At 37.4% G+C, this 23,257-nt stretch overlaps 4 protein-coding genes across 4 annotated transcripts; all 4 read right to left on the bottom strand.

Annotated features, from left to right (window-relative positions):
* Positions 1 to 27: 27 nt before the first annotated feature.
* Positions 28 to 4,548, bottom strand: LOC145217426 (trafficking protein particle complex subunit 8-like). The gene has a single exon (XM_080084687.1). The coding sequence runs from the start codon at positions 4,476 to 4,478 to the stop codon at positions 711 to 713; it is 3,768 nt and encodes a 1,255-aa protein (XP_079940813.1). The 5' UTR covers positions 4,479 to 4,548; the 3' UTR covers positions 28 to 710.
* Positions 4,549 to 5,472: 924 nt separating this feature from the next.
* Positions 5,473 to 7,513, bottom strand: LOC145219085 (uncharacterized). The gene is made up of 3 exons (XM_080086456.1): positions 7,316 to 7,513; positions 6,680 to 6,847; positions 5,473 to 6,194 (listed from the first exon to the last, which is right to left on the bottom strand). The coding sequence occupies exons 1-3, from the start codon at positions 7,506 to 7,508 to the stop codon at positions 5,953 to 5,955; spliced, it is 603 nt and encodes a 200-aa protein (XP_079942582.1). The 5' UTR covers positions 7,509 to 7,513; the 3' UTR covers positions 5,473 to 5,952.
* An 8,515-nt stretch (positions 7,514 to 16,028) lies between these two features.
* LOC145219114 (uncharacterized) lies at positions 16,029 to 17,705 on the bottom strand. Its single transcript, XM_080086496.1, has 3 exons — positions 17,487 to 17,705; positions 17,031 to 17,195; positions 16,029 to 16,579 (listed from the first exon to the last, which is right to left on the bottom strand). The coding sequence occupies exons 1-3, from the start codon at positions 17,671 to 17,673 to the stop codon at positions 16,356 to 16,358; spliced, it is 576 nt and encodes a 191-aa protein (XP_079942622.1). The 5' UTR covers positions 17,674 to 17,705; the 3' UTR covers positions 16,029 to 16,355.
* Positions 17,706 to 19,650: 1,945 nt separating this feature from the next.
* LOC145220510 (uncharacterized) lies at positions 19,651 to 22,397 on the bottom strand. Its single transcript, XM_080087722.1, has 3 exons — positions 22,171 to 22,397; positions 21,512 to 21,679; positions 19,651 to 21,299 (listed from the first exon to the last, which is right to left on the bottom strand). Exons 1-3 carry the CDS (start codon positions 22,355 to 22,357, stop codon positions 21,064 to 21,066), a joined length of 591 nt encoding a protein of 196 aa, XP_079943848.1. The 5' UTR covers positions 22,358 to 22,397; the 3' UTR covers positions 19,651 to 21,063.
* Between the last annotated feature and the right edge of the window lie 860 nt (positions 22,398 to 23,257).

Here is a 23,257-nt window from a genome sequence, read left to right as displayed (position 1 = left end):
TCCGTTAATAAGCTAATGACAACCAAATCTAAGCATTGCACATTTAATTACTCAATACGGAATTCTGCTTGTATGCAGTACAGCAAAAAAAGGTTCATTGTGAGTGTGACTAAATCAATCAATTTGCAAATAATGAGTAAATTTGATTGATCATTACCATTTGAAATTTAAAAGTCATTATTTCAAAATACATTAAAATCTGAAGGTCATTATGCCAAGAATCAAAATATCGAACAAACATTATTTTCAATGTAAGTGTGAATTGAAAATCGTTTTTTTGGGAAAAAAATTGTATGAAAGGTGCAGCATTCGAATTGCAATGCATAGATAAACAAGACACACAAATATCAAAACTTTGACAGATCAATGTAGCACAATAAATATCTATAGCTAAGAAATGGACAAATATATTAAAACATTGCGCTACACAAATACCTACAATGACAAGTAAACATCGTAGATTTACACATTATTATGAAAAGTGTCGTTCTTAGGATTTGTGATACATAATAGGACTGTCTGTCAGAATTTATATTGATAGCAAAAATTATTGTTTAAATTACTAAAATTTATATATACCAGATACTAATTTAGGTACTGTTTTATTGATTTAGCCTCAATGGGGTACCATCTGATATCAAAAAATGAAACAATTAAATAGTGTGTAAAATTGGGAAGGAACTTGGTCTCATGTATTGATGAAAAAAAGTTTACAAAGCGGTGTTGCAATCATTAACAGTAAGCAAACATGAATATTGGCAGTTTTGTGGCAGTAAAGGTGTCTTGTCCTCGATGCAAGTTGGAACTGCCCAAACACTAAATGAGTTCAAGTTGTATACGCCAGGCAAAACGAAACAAGCGTTCATGGATATAGTGTGAGATCCATGAGGAGTCAGAAGAAACTTTGAAAGTGCCTTACTTGTCCATAGAAACTGTGGACCATTGATGATTTGATTTTGGCCGGAATCAAGACCGTCCAGCTTTACTCTGACTTCACACTCATACAAATTCTGTACTAGAATTGTAACAGGAACAATACAGAGCCTTGAAGATGAAAAATTGTTTTCAACATGGGTATCATGCATGACTTTCCATTTTATTAACTGATGCAATGCAGCTAGAGACTGGCTATTGTCTTGTAGGGCTGCATTTGAACTTGAACCCAAGCCAAGTTTGGACAAGTCATACTGTTGGTCACTCACTTCTTGTAGCATGAGGTACTGTTGCCCCAATCTCGAACTATCATTTGAAAAACACCACTCCACTGCAACAACCAGGTGCTTTGGATTGCTGTAAGTGTTACTTTCACCATCCTTTGTAACAGTTTTGACTTTGATGCTGTTTGCAGACAAATCCACCCCTGTGAGTTCTGCTTTTTCTGCACCAAAAATCAGCTGCTGACAGGTAGTGTTTTCCTGATGTCCATTTTCTTTGGAGCATCTGTTTGCAACCGAGAAACAAAGCTTTAACTCTTGTTTCAGTGGCACAGTAGGTAGCACTGTGTTTTCGATTGGTTGTAGTAGCCAAGTCCGTGAATCGCAAAACACACCACTGACACAAAATTCATTTGATGTTGCAACACTTTTGTTTCTAACATCAACGGATACAACAGCCCCATCTTGACTGTTTTCCCAAAACACTGTTGATTCCATTTCAATAGATGGCAACATTTTGACAATTCCATCAAAGCATAAGGTTCGATAAAACATATTGTCTTTTATGTACTCACTTGCTTCATAATAATACATAATTTGCACATGACTGCTTTCTGTATTGGCACTACCCTGAAACCAAAGCTTCATTTTCATTTCTTGTTCAGGCTTGCAACAGCTATCAGGTAGGTTTTGTACTAAACATTGGACACTTGAATGAATGTGTGAACTCTTTAGGAAGTGATGTTTGGCATGAGCTATGGTACCCTCAACATCAGTGAACACACAGTGGCAATTAGAAGTATAGGCAACTTTGAGGTTACATAGGTCCCTTTTGCCAATGTTTTTAAGAGACACCTCAGCACATACAATCTGTCCCCCAAGCAGAGTAGTGGGAAAACCTTGAATACTGTGTTTTAGCAGCGGCATGGCAGGGCACACTTTGACCAAGATCCCACCCTTACCATCTTGAGTAAACAATTGCCTTCCAGTTAATTCCACATTTGAGATATTTGTTTGAAGATTGAAACCCGAAGAAGATGCAATACTGAGCTTGTATAAAACCCCAACAATGGTCATTTCACCCACAGCATTTGCAGTTACTGGGAACGATATGATCATTTCAGAGTTTTCTGCAACAATGACTTCATTTACTGTGGTACTGTTAATAGCTGATGTCTCTATTAGTTGAAGTTCATATATGAGGGTTGCGGAGTGTAGGGCAAGAGGCACGTTTAAAGGATTGCACACACAAATATCAACAGTAAATTGCTCACCAACTACGCACTCAAACAAAGTTTGGTCTTTCGTCTTGGTTGGGGGTTGAATCAAAAGATTAGGTTTTTCTTTGGCAGCAATGTCTATAAGCGCCTGTGTTAGCATGGGCCATTCCACAGCATTCTTGGTTGCACAGTCGTCTGTCGCACTTCTAACCATACACTGAGGCAGATTTACTTTTGGAACTGTTGGGGCAACAATTGTATTGCCTGCTTCACTCTTTCTTTTGGAGACAAGTAGGTATTCATGAAGAAACAAGGCTTGTTGTGAAACAGGTTGCTTGGATTCAACCAAAAGACTTTGAAAGGAATCAGCAGCATCTTCAAGTTGTTTTAAATTGAAGGAATGCCGACCTATAGTGAAGTTTATGTGGTCCTCAGCAAGACTCCAACCACAACCCTTGTATACTTGAAAAGCATATTTGTAACATGCCAGGGCACATGACTTTTGCAAAGCCTTGCCATATCGGTGGCCTGCAAGAACAACATAAAAAGCAAATTTTCTCAACAATGGTCTTTTGGTGTGTAGAAAACACTGGGCTATTTGTTCAAGCAACATTGCACTTTTTAGGTCATCATCATTGTCATTGGAAAGTTTCAACAGTTGAGAGGCAGCTTCAGCATACATCCCTTTATTTCCAAGACATTCTAGACTTACCAGAGCACATCGAAGAGACAAGTAATCATCACTGCAGGTAGTGCTGTAGGTATCAAGTGCAGAATCAACATAATGAGCAGGATAGGCCCTCTGTGATTTTGGCTGCATAAAATTAGAAAATGCAGCCATTTCTGAAGCACCAGCTGCATGAAGCCAGGCTTGCTCGTTGGAGAAGTCTTTTCTTGCACTATGGTAGTAGTAATATGCATGTTCATACATTTGGCAAAGAAAAAAGAGGTCAGCCAGCTTTCGTGTTTGCAGTTCTTGTGACTCAGCCCCACCAGCAAGTGTCTTTAATGCAGGAGCACTTGCTGCCTTGTTACCACCAAAAAGGGATCTGGTTGCACGAAAAAATGACTTATGGATTGCCTTGCGAGAGGCAATTTGCTCATTGCACACCCTAATGGTTTTTTCCATGTATGGAACAAGACCTTGTGAAGCAAATTCCTGCATAAACTTTCTCAAGTTTTCATGGTCCACTAGTGTAAGGCAGCAGCCAAAACCCTTCTCTGTAATGTTAACTGATTGCCGTAAATCCTTGACCCATTTTAAGTCAGCGGTTTGTGCAGTGTCATTAGAATTTGTCACAGTTTCATCCTTCATGCTTAGTCCATTGCTATCAGACATTTTGTCCTGAATTTTCCAGTTTACAAATCTACTCCAGGGGTCTGGCAAGTGTTGCTCTTCATTAGTTGATTTTGAGTTAATCGCTAACATATTACAGGCATGCTTTCCATACATGGCTTGTAGATCATTGATCACCTTCTGAGCTTTTGCAGTATCAGCATAGGAGTTGTCATGTAGTAAAACATAGTACTTCAAAGTGTTGGGTGTCATCCAACGCAAGTGTGTCTGGTTAGACTGGTGTTGAATGTAATTCTGCTGTTGACTTAGCTTGGCAAATTCTTCCAATGGCTCTGGATGGGAGGATGATACCACCAGCAAACATGCAATACAGTGCTTTACAAACTCGTGTAGTTTGGGCTGGGCCAAAGACGTAACAGTTTCCCTGTAGGCATCAAACCAAGGACAGGACATGTTTACTGAGACATTGTACTTGTCTGATTTTATAGTTATGGGCTGTGAGTTATCAAACCCTGAAGACTTCTCTGCTACTACAGATGACAGCAGTTGTTTGATTGCATTTTGGTCAGGGACATTACAACGAAGGTCACACATGGTTATATGCAAGTCTTTAATAATGTACGCCTGGTTGCTGGGATCATGTACCTGGATTTCAGAGTTGATGGCACAAAATGGCTGGATAAGCTCTGTAAATGACAGGTTGTTTCTTTGACTGATGATTTCAGCATCTTGACTACAGAGCACAGCAACATGGGGTGAAAAAAGACCCTTTATGAAGTTGTCTGATGACTGTGCACATTGGGACATTGCACTGATTCACATTTGATGTGATTTACAAATTATGCTTAGTTAATTGACCTAAAATTAAACATACATTATTCAAATTTACAATGTATTGTGCTTATGTGATACGGTAGCATTTTTGTGTGACCCCAAACCCAAAACTTCTGCTTTAAGTATCACACTGACATTCTGAGTACGTGCTAACGTTTTGTATACATTATACACAAACCATATCTGTGCGTCTTGCAAGGCGAGGGGGGGGGATCTGTATCTTTGTAATTTAAACCTCCGTGATACACAAAACGTAAGCTTTATAACTTGAACAACACACTTTTCGCCGAGTTAAACAAACCATTTTTATTTTAATTCTGACACTCAATAAGTCACATCTCATCTTAATTAAGTAAAGTTAACATTTAACTTTTCAATTCTAGTTAATAGAGAATTTGAGCTGTACATGAGACTGGTATCCACTTGCTTAAAACCGTACGGTTCTAGGACGGAGGATAAAATATTAAATTAGAAAACACATTTTATTACAGCATGCCAGATTTTGTTTTATCATAGTACGCTGTGGTTTTATCTCGTGGGGTGATTTTTATTTTAATGTTGGACCCAGCACTGTAAAATATATTAAACATTACCTAACAGAAAAGTCCGTGTGTAATGCTTGAAGGTGGATTATTATCACACGAAAACGGATATTTGACTAAAATTTCACCTTCAATTTTTACTTCTTTGACCCTATATTTTAAGTACTTGCGTTTTGTCTTTCTATACTCCTTGGTCTTGTCTTTAAATTAATGATTTTATTCAACCTGATAACGAGCTGCTCCAGTTGCGTTGTGTTTTTGTTGTGGCTGATTTTGCGAAGTCTGATGAGTTTCCTTGTTTTGCAACTTAACCGTTTTGTTTGCAGTCAAGTACGAAGATCGTTACTACAAGTTTGCAAAAAAATGTTACGATTTAAAGCATAGCACAGAACAACCTTTTTGCAAATCGAAATGTCTTGTTGATAAAATATCCATGGGCAAGAAAACGAAGACAGCGGTCAAAATCTGCTCTACAGAGGGAGAACAACAATTGTACGTAACAAACAAAACAACGACAGTTATAAATCAATAAAAAGTCGTAGTAACCAAACCCATTGGTTCAAAAACACGTATTAAAGATACAAATGATATGCAATAGCCTAAAGCTTAAATGTTGTGGTCATTGGCGGAGTAAAGATTCGTTTTAGTGTGGGCCAGTGGTGGGATTCAGCCGGTTCGCACCGGTTCTATAGAACCGTCTCACGAAATTGTATGAGATCAACGAACCGGTTAGCATTACTGGTTATTGTCAATGGACTTTTTGTAACAGAACCGACTGAAAAGAAAACTTGAATCCCGCCACTGGTGTAGGCTATATCACAGTATCGAGGGTTCGGTTTAAACTTCAAAAAGACCGAATCGGCACACCAGAAAAAACAACATTATGTTGTTGTAACAAGTTTCGCTTATACCTCCGATTGGTAAGGTTTGCTTGGAGTGGATACAGTTATTTTCAGAACACAATTTACAAAAATGATTTCGGCAACCACGAAACCCAAGAAGAAAGTCCATATCACCCAAGCGATGATATAAGCAGAGGAATAAGAGAGAGTCGTCGCCAACCTATTTCCACTTGTATCATAACCGACAATGATGTGAGTCGCCCAGTAATTGGTGTACACGCTAAGGCCTATCAACAGTAGAAACTCTGGAAAAAAGAAAATTGTTTTCTAAAGGTTTTCAGTTAGTGGCAGTTGGTTTTCTGTACGTAGACAATATCGCCTTATAAAAGTCACAATACCCCAAGAATAACCAAGTTTAAAATTAAAATGTACAATGTTATAGGCGCAAATTTTGTATTGTATTTATATTGCTCTAGCTAGCATGCTTCTTCTCTCCAGTGTCCGAATATGGACTTCGGCAGTGCTTAATAATGCTAGGCTACTTCGAAACAACAATAAAACGGCTTACATTCTTGTGATCAGCAGTTAAAATTCTTTACAATGCAGCATTCAGCCTTGAACGAACAATTGTACCCCTACAATCAAGAGCATTATGACGTTGTGCAACTGGCCTACACACACGAGGCGTTGCTATGTTTTCACTGGGCGAATTTAACCTAACCGAATGGTCTGTGGAGTGGGGTGTATATTAAGGCGGATGGGCCACGGGAGGTCCCAGCATGAAATTTACCTGATAGTATGTACAGGATCTGAGTAATTCTCATGTAAAACATCGGTCCGTGTGAGAATAACGTTCGACGTAGCAACGCCACAAACTGCGTTACAACGGAAGCAATAAGGACGAGTATTGTCAGAATCAGCATCGCTTGAAGAGTTTCAATTCCACTGTTTGATTTTACTAAAACAAAACACAAAAAAATACGTCGCCTTCGGTTTTCAACGTGCAAGTTTGATAAATTTTGGAACAGAATATTGGTTAAAAAAGGCACTGATAGAGATTTGCTTTAATAGTCACAATTGTATGCCAAAAACTTTGCGTTTTAGTTGATTTACTTTTCTTAACAAGCTCTATGGTATTTATTTCAAAACAGTGAGTTACATGGGAACAGCTGTAGCTACATAGGCCTACAAGTGGCAATTTAAAACGTCATTAATGCATTCACTGTTCATGCAGTGATTTTTAAAATATCCTCACCAACTAGATTAAATTTGCAAATCATGTGTTTTAGACAAATTCTCTGAGCGTTTAGCCTGTAAACCGTGCAGTATAGTGCATCTGATTGGTGTTCTACATGCTTAAAAGTCTGAGAACATTGAATTAATATGTCGAGTTTACACCGTTTTGCCAACAGTTAAATCAACTTACTGTAAAAGTAATAATTTCCATTCTTGTCAGCCAAAGAAAAGGCGCCAAAATTAAAAGTCACGTCTTTTGTGCCAAATTTGACGAGCGCTTGCAGCCAGCTTTTCATTGCTGCCGTTGTAATGACGAGGAGAAGTTGAATAATTCCGGCAGCTAACGACACAACACACACATGCCAAAACTGCAGAGCAACCATTTTTGCTATGGTTTACACTTTACTGCAATACAGATTGAATGACAAACAAAGTTATCGTTTCAATTGCTCTCATTCTGCCTTGCTTTTAGTAGTATAAACAGAGTGTGTAAAATATAATTTACGATAGATTATTGCGCGACGGACGCTTAGCGTGTAACAAAGGATGTTCCTGTTTTAGACCAGCTAAAAGCACATCAATTCAATGAGGTATTGTTTGTGAGCCATATCCAGAGCTAGGTGAAATATTACACTAAAACTAGCTTGTTTCAATAAGAATAAGCAATGATGACTTTCGAAATTGAATTCAATTAAAATACAGTAAACCTCGATTAAACCGGATTCGGTTTTAATCCAAATCTTGATCTGCGCCTAATTTGGACAAGACATGAGCTACAAATGATTTGTAATGTGGTAAGGCTTTAAGTCGCCTAATCTGGACAATTTTTGGTTCAAACGGATCCGGATTAACAGAGGTTTACTGCACATATGGTTTGGTTTGGCGGTTAAATCGCTCAATTTATTCGCATTTTCAAGCAACTTGTACTAGGAATGCACACCTCAAAGTTTGAAAGCGCGTTCCAATCTGATAATGCTATGGGATTCACGTAAAATTATATTCTGCAAATGCACCATTGTAAATATGTATTTGCAGACTGACTGCGACACATTCGCTAAACAACCATCATATTTAGCCAGTTGTCTCGCAAAAATTGGCACTTTTAGATCAATAAAATAATACAAAAACCAATTTAGCAATTTCAAAGTGCCGTTTGAAAACAGCCCTTGTAAATCTGTTAAAACCACCGCCCACTTTAATTATTTAAATTAGAAACTAAACCCGCAAATAATTTTCAAAACGCCAGAGATGTGCACCACCAGTCACAACCGCATTTCTGCAAACATACACCAGTTGTACGAATATCACGTCTCAAACAATCTGTGATGCATTTAGGACAAAAATACAGACTACCATGTTTTTAACAAGAGAGTATAGGTTCGGTGTAGTAAGTTTACAAAAACTATTTTAAACCCTTAAAAAAACAAACCCCCTTCTCCTGTCCCACAGAGGCGCAACCAGATGCTTATATGTACCGTTGCTTGCAGATGTCCAAACTACGATGCCGGTACATAATGTAAGAATGCCCCAAAACTCTAAAAACTTTTTGACTGTAGAAAAAAGCAGTCATTTTTTACTCGATAATTACAAAGTAGATTGTTACCGGTTAAACAATGTCGCATATTTTTACTCAGCAGTGCGCACAGTATCGCTTGTTACATTGTAACACAAAATATTTGCCGTACTATATTACCATATGACAGAGTTAATTATTGAAGGCTGCTTAAACACATTACGTTAGCGCTGCAATCATTACGTGTATTTTGACAAACACCGCAGCAAGTTACGTTGGCTTAATTCAAACTTATTACGAGCTATAACAAAGTATTGCTCATCCAGCAGTTTTATTATAAATAATCGACGTTTCGACGTCCTATACAGGACGCCTTCATCGGGAAATGACATAACTTGCAGGACAAAATTTTGTCGATTTTTAACGGAAGTAGGATTTACATACACGAACCTATCAGATGTAACACGCGCCCCTCTTGCCCCCCGCTGCGGACGCCCATGTGTCCTGCCCGCACTGCTTACCGCTTGACTGCTGCTGAAAACTATGGTGCATTTTTCTGGTGAAAATCATCCTTATTGTAACAACATTATTGTAGCGAGTGGTTTTTGGTTGTGAAGTGTTTTTATGCATTTTTAAACGCCTGTTTTTATGAATCATCCTGTAGGAATTCAGACCTGTTTTAGGTTGACTAATAGCTGTTGTCAGACAATACAAAGTCAAGACACTAAATGACTAATAATTTTTTTCTAGCTTGTATTTTACATTGGCAGACTGCATTTACTTACAGATGTAGCATAGCATTACAGTGTAACTAATTTCGTATAAAATGCCTGCTGACCTAGGTACAACCACCATGAAGCGCCATTTTCTTTTTCAACTGCTGAACAGTATCACACGCACGTACACCTCGTGCAGTGCAAATGCCGACAACCGCTTCGCGTGGTTTTGAATTTAAAGCGAGGCGCCGAAAAAGGTGCGACCAGAGATTTTTGCATCTAATTTGCAGCGGCGGTTTTAAGACGTATCGTGCTTAAACTAATCCCAAAACTTAGGTAAATTAAAAGCCAATGAACGATTCATGGAACTACCGTTTGGCAAAGAAATAAAAAAATTCAAAACGTCATTTGAAATTGTGGCAGAAAAGATACTTTGTTGGTATTCGTTGACGAGATTCGTTTAATCTGTAACGCTGTATCCATACTGTTTTATGGTCGCTGTTAAATTTTCCAACGATTGATTTCACGATGGCGTGCCGTCTTTGCCATTCTTTGTCAAACGTTTTAATGTTGTAAGCCACTGTGAATTTACAGTCGGACAAATTTTTTGATTTAGGAGTGTGTTTTGTTAAAAAAGCCTTAAAGTGGTGAAAATGGTTTCGGCAGCGGTTTTTTTTTTGACAAACCTAACGTAACAGTGCAACCAAAATTTTTCAAAAGAAAATCGGTTGATAGAATCGTAAAACAGTTCAAATAATTAAATGATTGTCGCAACCCAGTGAAGATAAGGTATAGGACAAAGGACGCTCTAAGAAACCGGTGTAGGCATATTGCTTTATTTCCACGACAATAGATTTAAAATACACTGTTTCAACATATATGTCATACAATCTTCTCTGAGTATTAACTATTTTTCGTTTAAATCAAATACAAAACACATTGCATTACCCGGCCAATTTAAACAAGAAACTGTTTTGTCAGGGCAATGCCGTTTATTTGACAAGCCTTATTAAAAATAACATTACTTTTTCATGAATGGGTAGATTTGTGACAAGCTTCTAAAATTAACAACTTTGAAGTGTCCTTTTCAGGGTCGATTAAACCTTAAGCCTTCACATTGAATTTTCGGTTTCGTGTTTATTTTTACTGTCACATAAAGGTATGGGCGCGGTAAGGCTGGTCTAGGACAACATCAGTTGACTAGAATAGGATTCATTACGATTCAATGGCGTTCCATGTAATTCCGTGCAATCCTCCAACTATTTAATCTTCAGCAATCATTTCAAGCATGTAGCGTTTTGTGACGTAACACTACGCAATGTTTTGTGACGACATACCGGCTTGATTCAATGCTTTGTAGGCGGGAAAAACTATAGTCTTGCGGTTGTGTAGTCATTTTGAGGGTCTTGTTGAAAACAAGCGTAACATGTACTGCAGGGTTTGGCTTGATTCTTTTTATCAACCTTATCAGTGACAGTGAAGCGTTTAGGGGTAAGGCTGGTTGCTTGAATTGCGTTGTTTTGCAAGTGTGATCGAGTTTTCCTTGTTTTGCGACTGTTTTGTTTGCGGTTAAGTGCGAAGATCGGTTTCAAACGCTACGACTTCAAGTCTAGTACAGGACACCCTTTTGCAAATCGAAATGTCTTGTTGATAAAATAATGGACAAGAAAACAAAGGACTACGGTCAAAATCTGCTGGTTAAAGAGAGAACTTGTACGTAACAAACAAAACAACGATAGTTATAAATCAATAAAAAATCGTAATAAGCAAACGTTAAGATTTGAAAATACGTAATAAAGATATAAACGATATGAAAAAAGATGTTGTTGACATTAGCGGAATAAAGATTCGTTTAGTCGGGAATTCGGTTTCAAGCTTCCGTCGCAATAGAAAAAACGAATCGACACATCAGAAGTAATTGTCTTAACGTGTCTGCTTATAGACATGATTTATAAGACGAAGTTATATCAAAACGAGATTTGGTAATATTTCCCAGGAATTGTGTTGACCCGTTCCTGTTCAACGAGGGAAAATGGGTGTCAATGTAACCTTTGTGTCATGGATGAACAAATGTAATTTTGGGTTGTTCGATTTACGCAAAACAGGGCTAACGAAACCCGCGATTAGAAAAAATGTCAATGCCTTACCATAAAGCGAAATCAAAGCCACAAATAAATCATGTAACTGTTTTTGTTTTCTGCATCTGAATATGTTCCTCAGTTCTTTCATATCCGGAAAACAATCACCGGAAAACAGCGACTGTAGGTGTTTATTACACTTCAACATAAAACTTAACTTTTATACTTTACTATTCATACAAAACAAACATTTTTTTTACAATTTATTAGTGACATTCGTGTATTTTTACAAATAGAACAATTAACATGACAAATTTGCACGACCACTCCTTGAACGATAAACACTTTGCAAGTATTTTGTTTCGTTGTCTTATCTGCAGTAATTTTAAACTAGCCCAGCAGGCAAATCTGAAATTAGCGTTGTTGGATTAAGCATAAAGTTTACGTACACACTTTTGGCCAACACAAACACCACAAACATAACACTCATGGCGCATGCCAGCATATATGCAGAAGAATAGTGCCAAGTCCAATTGCCTTCGTTTTCATCCCAAAAAAAAGATTGCCAATACTGCGTGTAATAGACCAAGCCAATTACAAGCAGAGTACCTGAAAACCAGAAGATGTTTCTTCTTGTCATAACGGTAATTTGCTAAAATATGGGTTTGAACTTATAATTAAGGAAATGCTACAAGCTTTCTTTTTGTGGTATTTTAATTGAATTCAAGGCGTATATAACTTACCAGAAAGTAAATATAGTGCTTCAGACAGTCGCATTAATGCGAGAGGCCCGAGACATGAAACATTTCTTCTCGTTGCCGAGATAGCCTGGGCAATAATACCCACAAAGAGTATGATAATGCTAAGAATTAGCATTGCTTCAATAACCTGAAGTCCGCCCTCTTTGGGGACTGAAAATAGCCGCAGGTAAACACAAATTCGGATAAGGTTTGTCAAGCTCAATTAAGACAATAGGCAAAACGGTTGATACGACAATCGTTATAATGAGGAGTGGCACTTTTTTTATAGTGCAACTATTTTAGGCGGTTTACCCAGTGGTGGGATTCAGCCAGTTCGCACCGGTTCTATAGAACCGTCTCACGAAATTTTATGAGATCAGCGAACCGGTTAGCTTTACTGGGTTCTGTCTTTGGATTTACTGTCAATAAACTGGCTAAAAATATTAGCCTACTTTTGTAATAGAACCGGCTTTCAAAAAAATGTGAATCCCGCTACTGTGTTTCCCTACGAATGAAAAGTATTTTCCAAGAGAATCAGTCAATGAATATATATGTATTTCGCATAATTTAGGCGGTTTAAAATACTTACTGGTAAAAAGCTCTTCCCAATGGTCCCATTTAAAGATGCCTTTGTTGGCAGTATGTTTTTTTGCCATCAACAAAAGTTATCCAGTTTGGCAGAACACATATTACGATCAAGAGCGCAAACTGTATTAAGCCGGCAAGCAATGACGCTAGGCTAATGTGCCAGTACTGTACATGTACCATTTTCAATTCTTCGCTACGCTTTAAGTTTCATACCAAAACTGGAAAAACACAGTAATTAAATTGCAAGTGATTCCTTCTGTTATTTTAGGTGACAATTCGTGCTCACAAAACGTAAAGTTCGACCATTGCTACATCATGTTTTTGTCTTTGGCTTTGTACACAAAAAAATAATTTTTGTAAGGCAACAAACTTTCGGGCTTGCAAACTTGATGTTTGTTCATGTTTGTCTTAAACAAAGTTTACCCTTGGCAAGATATGCCCTTATCCTGATAAAGGCGCCTTGAATGGAACGTCGAAACGTCGATTATTTATGACAAAACTACTGGATGAGCAATGCTCGGTTATATGCCTGGCAGCAATAGCTTATACAATTTTTTTCATTGTTTGAAAAACCTTTTCTGGTGAAAAAAACGCAACACCAAGAGGGAATAACCCATAAGAAACTATCGTGTTAAAGCTTATGACTTAAGAAACTACGTAAGTTACGGCAAAACTGATGACAGCGGATATTTTGAAACGATGAGAGAATTCAAGATTACAACATTATATGCTATGTTATGTTTTATTTATAGTTACACTATAGTTTTAAAGTCACAGTCTAGTGCAGGGGGAGGCAATCGCCGGTCCGCGGCCCGGTACCGGTCTGCGAGTAGTTCGTTACCGGGTCGTATAATTGTTCAGGCTATATGCCTTAAAACATTTGGCCCATGTACCCAGGCGATCATAAACTATTTTCGCCGTTTTTATTGCTAATTATTTGTTGTTTTTCAAAGGCCGGTCCGCGATAAAATTTCAGTTTTAAAAACGGTCCGCAGTCGAAAAAAGGTTACCGACCCCTGGTCTAGTGTACGATGGAATACAATACAACAACTGGCTACCAGCGACGGTAGTAGCTAAGCAGTAGGTACTAATAGTGTTTAGCTTTACAATTTTATACATTAACAAAAATACTATAATGCCGTAAATCAGGGGTCGGCAACCTTTTTTGTATTGAAACGAAAATTTGGACCGGTCTTCCAAAAACTACAAATATTTAGCAATAAAAACGCCTAAATTAGTTTGTCATCTCCGGGATACATGGGCAAAATGTTTTATAGCATTTAACCTGAAAAATTGTGCGGCCCGGAACGAATTCCTCGCGGACCGGTACTGGGCCGCGGACCGGCGGTTGCTGCCGACCACTGCCGTAAATAACTTTTTGGAAAAGAAAGACAACTAAAAACTGTAATAAGACTGACCTATAAGCAAAATTGCAACTATTTGCAGCTGAAACTGAACGCGTAAACTAAGTCTTTGTAGCCCTATGGATTTAAACCATTCGTTAGAAACAGACATAACAACCACAACGGACAAAAAATGTACAGTATCACGATGCTTAATTATTGTTAACTGTGGCTTTTCGAAAAAATCCTTCAAAAACCAAACTACACAACGACATCAAAAACGCCTTTCAAAGCTATGACTAAAATACAGTGATTTTGCCAAACACGTTTGTTTTTCAAGTGGGAAGGTGAAACAGGAAAAGCAAACACAAACAGGACAGATGGGCGCTGTGCCTTGACCTTCTGCAAACACCTTGGTGGGAGCGGGTTAAAACCAACTGATAAGGAAAATTAATGTTGGCCGTGTTACACAACTTAGGCGGGGGGGAGTGTGTGCGCGGTTCCCGACGTGAAAAACAAGCCCTGGACTGACTATTGGTTTGGAAATGTTCTCCTGCATGCGTCAGCTGAACTTCTTGCGCTATGTTATTCTTTACTCGGAAGCTTATTGTTTCCGCTTCTCGTGGTTCGTATTGGCCGTCTGCAGTAGCGAGTAAGTTCATTATTACGATTCTTAACGCTTGCGGCATAGAGCCGACATGATCCACAAAAACCAATTAGTTCTTGTCTTTTATTCTGGTTACGCAACACACATCAAGTCTCATTTATCTCAAGGAAAGTAAACGATGGAAAAGAGAAAGATCAGCGATAAAACATTGGCTTTTAAACTGATACTCGTTTTTCATGCGATCATTGCAAAACAGTACCTTCTTTTACTTACATCAGTTATTAGTTTGTTTTAAGGTAAATCGAAACACCCGGTTTACGTAACAGCCTATCTTATGGTCAGGCTGTTGAAACATATCTGGAAGACAGGAACATGTAACAGTGTGGGAACAACGACACTGAATCATGAGAACACATGGAAACAGTAAAGTTACACCGCTCAATGCCATATGTTGCAAAACCAGCATATAATTTCCCTGGAGCAAAAAGTCATGCTTGAAAAGTTAAAATTTTCCATCACTCAATGCTTAGGCAAACCAACGTGCCATACTGGTATTTTTAAAGCACGTGACCGCTACACATATGCTGCTCTGCGCTGAATTTGTTTTTAGGTTAGCATCGTGTTGATCTTGCCAACAAACGGCATCGATTTTGGCGGTACTGTGAAATGTTGAGACTAAATAGATTACTAATACCTGGTGTAATGAACATGCAATGCCAATTATAGGCATAATACCTGAAAACCAAACAAGTAATTTTCTAAGAGAACAAAACGCTGACCTTATAGAACATAAATAATTACAATGGAAAAAGAGTTGTAATATATTTCGCTACAACGTCAACACCAGATTTTCTACAAAATCCCACTAAAATCTACCAACATATCACCATTGAAAAGCGCTTTTTAAAGCTATGAAAACATACGTTTTTTTGCCAAACACAGCGACGGCAAAAAAGGCCAATCACAACACGACAGCGCAGCAATCATTACTCAACCAAATAAAAACATGAATCAGCAAAACAAAAATCTAGGTCTCAACTGGGAGGACACAATTTGTTTTTTTGGAAGAGGTATTTGCTCCACATTTTCTAAACTTTGGAAAATAAATATTTTGTGTAAATATTGTGCATGGCGGTTGATTCTGTTTTGGTCTATGAGTTTGGACTTAATGTAGACCTAGAGTGCAGTAATCACCCAAAAACAGCGACTGCATAGGTGTTGATTTCACTTCAAACAATACTTAACCTTTTATTCTTTACTATACACACAAAACATATACATTTTTTATATTTTGGTAATGACATTCATGTATTTCCACAAATAGAACAACTGCAGGGCACAATCGTTTTTTTTTTTGTATTTACAATAAAAAAATTACACGATGGTAACAAATTTGCCTGACCACACTTCAAACGATAAACACTTCGCAAGTATTTTGTTTCGTTGTCTTAGCCAGGTTTTTTTTTAAGGTTTGGTTTGGGTGACCGCTAAGTAGTTTTAAGAGACCGCAAGTGTTTCATTTAAATACCAAAAACTGTAGTTGTAGTTGCAAGTCCAAATTTTGGGAAACCGCTTGAGAAACTTGGGGGAACGTTTCGGTCCCCCAACACACCTTAAAAAAACACTGGTCTTAGCTGCAGTAATTTTAAACTACCCCAGCAGGCAAATCTGAAATTAGCTTTGTTGGATTAAGCATAAAGTTTACGTACACACTTTTGGCCAACACAAACACCACAAACAGAACACTCATGGCGCATGCCAGCATATATGCTGAAGAATAGTGCCAAGTCCAATTGCCTTCGTTTTTAGTCCAAACAAAAGATTGCCAATACCTGGTGTAATGGACTAATCCAATTACAAGAAGAGTACCTGAAAACCAGAAGATGTCAAAGTCGTAACATTTTGCATGTTCTTTAATGTATTTTGCATTTGGTAGTTTAGCTTAAAGCCAGTAAAGTGATTTTCAGGAAGACCAAAACTTCGACTTTATAGAATACATGATGTAATTTGCACTTGCATTAAGGCAACACTGGGCAAATGTATCAAAACAAAGCATTTACATCGGTTTCACAAAACAACTCTATATGATTTATCTATTTTTTACAAAAAAAACTGACATGTACCGTTGACGAGAAAACAAAAGCTTCAACAATCATAATTTTTTTTCATCTAGGAATTACAAGTATAATGTCCTAAGTGATTCGATTCTTTTAAATTTTTAATTTGTCTCAAAATGGATTTAAACTTGTATAAAACTTGATTATACTACAAGTTTTGTTTTTGTGGTATTTTAATTGAATTCAAGGTGTATACAACTTACCAGAAAGTAAATACAGTGCTTCAGACAGTCGCATTAATGCGAGAGGCCCGAGGCATGAAACATTTCTCCTCGTTGCTGAGATACCCTGTGCAATAATTCCCACAAAGAGTGCAATAATGCTAAGAATCACCATTGCGTCAATAACATGAAGTTCTTCTCCAGTAACTAGAAATGGCCGCAGGTAAACACATTCGATAAGTTAAGCAACTTGATACTATGCCTGGCAGCAATAGCTTATACATTCGATAAGGTTTTACAAGCACAATTAATTAAGACAATAGGGACATTCAATATTCGGTTTATATGATGACAATCTGCATAATGTGGAATGGCACTTTTTATAGGGCAACTATTTAGGCGGTTTACCAAGGAATAAAAGTTTTTTCCAAGAGAATCAGTCAACGAATATACATAAAATATATATTTCGCCTAACATAGGCGGTTTGAAATACTTACGGTGAAAAAGCTCTCCCCAGTGGTCCCATTTGAAGATGCCTTTGTTGGCAGTAACTTTTTCGCCCGCTACTGTTGCAACAAAAGTCATCCAGTTTGGCAAAACACATATTACGATCAGCAGCACAAACTGTATTAAGCCGGCAAGCAATGACGCTAGGCTAATGTGCCAGTACTGTACACGTACCATTTTCAATTCTTCGCTACGCTTCAAGTTTCATACTCAAACTGAAACAAACAGTAATTAAATTGCAATTGATTTCCTCTGTTATTTTAGGTGACAATTCGTGTTCACAAAACGTGAAGTGAGGCCATTGCTACGTCATCTTTTTCTGGCTTTGTACGCAAAAAAATAACAGTCGCCTTGTGTTTGATTCGTGTTTTTTGAGGCAACAAATTTTCGGGCTTGCAAATTTGATGTTTGCTTATGCTTGTCTGAAACAAAGTTTACCCTTGGCAAGATATGCCCTTATCCTGATTAATGGGACGTCGAAACTACACAACAACATCAAAACGCCTTTCAAGGCAATGACTAAAAGACAGTGATTTTTCCAAACACCTTTGCTAAAGACAGTGATTTTTTTTAAGTGGGAACGTGAAACAGGAACGGCAATCACAAACAGGGCAGATGGGCGCTATGCACCTGCCTTGACCTTCTGCAAACAACTTGGTGAGAGGGAGGTAACACCCAGTGATCAGGAAAAATTATGTTGGTCTTTTTACTTATGTCGCTCTGCGCTGAATTTGTTTTTAGGTCGCCATCTTGGATATTAATTTTGTCAACAAAGGGTTCGATTTTCGTGGTATTTAAAATGTTGAGACTAAACGTTGCTAATACCCAGGTTTAATAAACATACAATGCCAATTATAAGCAGAGTTCCTGAATACCAGACATATTTAAACTTGTCAAGATTGTTATATCTTGCACGTTCTTCTAGAAACTTTCAATTCTAGGATTTTAACATACCTTGTAAGTAATTTTCTAAGAGACCAATACGTTGGTTTTATAGAATATAAAGAACTACAATAAAAAAATTGTACAACATTACGGTTGCTTAACGTCAACATAAGCCTTTTAAAAAAATCTGCAAACATCCACCAACACAACACCATCAAAAGCGCCTTTCAGTGCTATGACAAAAATGCAATCTTTTGCCAAACACAGTAAAGGAGAGAAAAAAGGCCAATCACAACACGACAGCGCAGCACTCATTACTCAACCAAATTAAAACATGAATCAGCAAAACAAAAATGTAACTCTCAATCGGAATGACACAATTTCTTTTTTTGGAAGGGGTGATTTGCTTAGCGCTTTCTAAACTTTGGAAAAGAAGTATTTTGTGCAAATATTGTGCAAAGCGGTTGATTCTGTTTGGTCTACGAGTTTGTACAATAATGTAAAGTGCAGTAAATTAGTAATCACCGGAAAACAGCGACTGTAAGTGTCTGGATGACACATTTTCGTTTTTTGGAAGGGGTATTTGCTTCACCCTTTGTTAATTTGGCAAGTTTTTAAAACAATGCTTTACTTTTTAGGGTAAGGCTAATGCGTAAACTGTATTGGATGTGAGTAGCTGTTTTTGAGTTGCATCTTTTGATTTTTGTCACCCTAGTAGTAATAAGTTGTGAAACTAATTACAACTTTTTACTGCAATTACCTGTTGTAACTTTCGAGTCAATTAGTAACTGTCAATGTCAACATATGCATGTCAGTAAAGCATTTCATTCCTAGTTTTAACAACATACCGTAAACTTCGATAAATTAAAAGTCATTCACCGCTTACTTTGGACCTATATTTCATCGAAGAATATTCATCTTTAGTTACTAAAAAAACTGAGGTGCTATTAAATAGAAAAGGCCTAATCGAAGTAAAAACGGCTGTTGAAGTTTTCTGTTTTACTTGGCAAATGATGTTCAAACCGAGCTCTACTGTTTACTGGTTGTTTTTTATGTTTTACTCTCAGTTAGTGAAGTCTCTTATAGGGTCTATTTACAAACCACGTGAAAAAAAGTAAATTCTTCCCCACAAGTTTTAAAATTGCTCCCTCGGGAGGAATTCTTGCCCAGGTGGAAAGCATTGTATTGAAGAGTCTATTGTGGCCCGTAATGAATAAAAATACCACACAGTTAAAGATCTCTAATCACCAGAGATGTTACAGGTTGAAACAGTATACACTGCATGCAGCATATCTTGTATTGACTCGATGCTTTCACATACAGTTAATTATTATAATATTGTTAAACTCTAACCTAAAATGAAATAAAAGCAGCAAAACCACTAAGGTACCAAACAACGGGTGCAAACGCTTAAATAAAACAGGAACACAAATTTTGAAATTGAAACCAATGCTTTTATTGCGTCAATGTGTTTATTTAACACCATTGTTTTTTATCCGGGTACCTACAGTTTAACACCAATGTAAATAATTTTTTTGCAAAAGTTTAGACTAGAGGTACAGTCAAGCCACTAGAAATGATAGTCCCTGAAAGCAGGTACGACAAAACGACACCGCAACCATCAAAAATTGTTTTGTTTGTCCTATTTTCGGAACCAATTTCGTGTCGACATCCACAGCTGCTGCACCTATTTTTTGGATACAGCTACATCATTTTGACGCATTGTAAGGGTTTGTAAAACCTTACATGATTAGGACGCGAGTCAAGCTTTGTAAACCTTTACGTTAAAATGCCTTTTGTGTTGCAAAAATTTGGGGTCAGAGTTAAATCCAGGTTTGTTTAATTTAAACCGTGAATATAAAATTAAAACAATGCACAAAAAAATCAACACTGAGACGCAATTGAGGCAGTTGACCTTCAGCAGCGCCAAACACATATTTTTGTATACAGTTTATAGAGCTCTTCTGGCAATTATAGTTTTTCAGTTGCCCGACGAGCTGCATAAACTTGATATTATGCCTGGCAGCAATAGCTTATACATTTGTAAACACCGTGTAAAACAGTTTTGTAAGTCAACTTTTCTATTTTCGTTGCCAGGTTTGATTTATAATCTGTGTGACATGAATTTGCAAGATGGTAAAACACAACAAATTTTCGCAAATCAACTATTTAGCGAACCTAAAATATACGAAGTACAACTTTGTAAACTGCAAGTGAGTTGCTTTGCCGAGAACCGAATTCAAATTCACGCAAATGCGACGATTTAAAACTAAATAATGAACATAATGGTGGGCGATATTTTACCTTATTGTTGTATCCAGACAACATGAGCTAGTTTGTGTGCCAAATACAAGGTTATGCGTATTGCAAACAATGATTTGGAGTGTCAGAAATAGGTTTGCCAGCATCAACAACACAAGGTTCAGTTGAAAACATCCATTGGAATAGATATTTTAGGGTCGGTTTCGGTCCGAACCTTTTGAGACGGGTTCGGTATATATCACTAGTCTAAACCATGTGTTATTTTGCACTAAGAATTTCAAAAAAAAAATCAAAAAATGATATATAATTGATTATTACCCAACAATTGTCAAGGGCAATCATCAATTTATTTCGTCCGAAGTTATTTTCACAAAACATTTGAAGTTTTACCCAATACCCCCAAATTACTATTTATTCGTCTTAATACACCTCTTGTCGGGTTCGTTTTGCAGTAAGTCCTTTTATATCGAGTACAAAGTTGACGTAGATAGTTTTTACCAACACAAAGAGCAGGAATATAATGCAAATTGCCCAGGCGAGGTGGTAAGCCGACGCAAAATAAAAAGGCTCTTCACCAGGAATTCGGTTATTTATTTCATCTGCATTGTCGTTAAAAAACTTCTGGTATTCGATAATACCAATCATCAGAAAAATACCTGGAAATAAATGTGGTAAAATTTAAACAAACGACTTAACTAAACATGGTTGGTAAATGTATACGGTTTGGTTTTTGATAAAAAAAAAATGTTAAACACAATTTACATTTTCGCATCCAGAAAATGCGTGTTGTATGAATAAACGCAAATTAATCTTGTAACGCAGCAATTTGCAAAAAAATATCCTTACCAACACAACGTAATTAACCCACCTGATAGAATATACAATCCTTCTGACAGTCGCATAAAACACAAAGGCCCACAACATGATATTTCCTTTTTAGTTGCCGATACAATTTGAGCTGCTATTCCGAAAGCAAGAACGAGAATACTGAGAATTAACATGGCTTTGAGGGTGGTAATTGCGCCATGTGAAGGTACTAAAAAAAGTAAATTGCTTTGCACACCGTTAACACAAAGCAAAACAGTGTAAAACAAACGTCCTAATAATAACATACATTACAGAACAATTAAAGGTTTGTCCATAGGGTTACCATCGACATGGACGCCAAAATAAGGGCCCCAGAAAATTAAATTTTTATATTTGCCAGAAACAATCTTTTTGTGCTTCCCACGACAGCTCAGGTCTAGGTTTACTTTTACCTGTAGCAAGGATTTGACTGACATTTCCCTGCGTCTGTTCCTTGTAATTGTACAAAATGAGACAAAATAGGGACTCAGGTCAAAACAAGGACATTACTTGGAAATAAGGAGAATAAATTTTACTAAGACATTGGCGATCAAAATAAGGACAAATCGTAGAAATAAGGACGGTACGGCAACCCTGGATATACAGCACTGGCCTTTATTTAATCGTCAACAACTTGGCATAATGTATATACTTAGAAATACAGGTAACAGCTGTGCTTACTGTCAAATGAGAAGCCATGTGTCTCAACGGCAAAAGCTCCAACATTAACTGTATGGTCAACGCCTGCATATTCCACAGTGATTGTAATCCAAAGTTTTAAGGCACATATTAAGACCAAAAGTACAAGTTGAATTGATCCAGCCAGCAAAGATACAAGGCAAACATGCCAATACTCAATTGCTCTCATGGTTTACAAAGGTGGTGTCGTAAGGTAGCCTAACATTCAACAACACTGAAATTAAAAGTACATCATACTAATCAATTTAAATCTGATGGAACCTGACAGACTGCAAAATACAACGGATGTAAGGTTGTACACTCCGTTCCAAAATCTGTCACCACAAAAAAAACGGATAACGAACGTCCTGATTTATTCTTACTAACCGTGCTTGTCTTGCGCACAGGCTCACAACAAGGTACAAACAGACTACTACAGAGCATCCTTCGCATTGAAAACTCGCCTGCCACGCTTTTTTGAAAAAAACACAGAGTTCGAAATAAGGCTCAGTCCGATGCCGCGAAACTCACCTTGGCGCTTGATACCGGGACGGTTTTTGCCTAATCATTTTCATGCCTGCATTTTTTCTCGGACTTCAATCACCTGGAATGTCTACTTTGCCTGATGTCGACCCCTTAAGCTTTTTTCGGTTTCGGTTCTACTCTGGCACAGCGAAATCGCATCGACATGTTTTTTGCACAATTACTGCAGAGTGCACAATGTTTGTTTGGTACACTTCTTTACACAATTAAATACGTTTTTTATCATATGCCCTTGAGCTTGCGTGTTCTTACGGCCTCAGTAGAACGTCCAATTATTTTTAAGAACTTACCAAACAAAACATCACGTCCATGCTTTATTGTCTTTGTTTTAACAAAGCTTGGTTCATTAAAACAACAATGAAGTTTTGTTGCGTCACATTGCGCAAATGTTTTGTTAGAATTTGCACTTTTAACCAGTGTTTCATACCGGAACGGAACGGAACGTTATACCGGAACGAAATAAATAATTTTTGCCTCAAATACCGGAACGAAATACCGAAATAAAAAATATTCAAAATACCGGAACGGAACGAAATACCGTTATTTT

Source organism: Phallusia mammillata, chromosome 3, assembly GCF_965637545.1.
Source record: "Phallusia mammillata chromosome 3, kaPhaMamm4.hap1.1, whole genome shotgun sequence".
In the NCBI taxonomy this organism is placed as follows: Eukaryota; Metazoa; Chordata; class Ascidiacea; order Phlebobranchia; family Ascidiidae; genus Phallusia; species Phallusia mammillata.
This window is presented reverse-complemented; position numbering and strand designations above follow the sequence as displayed.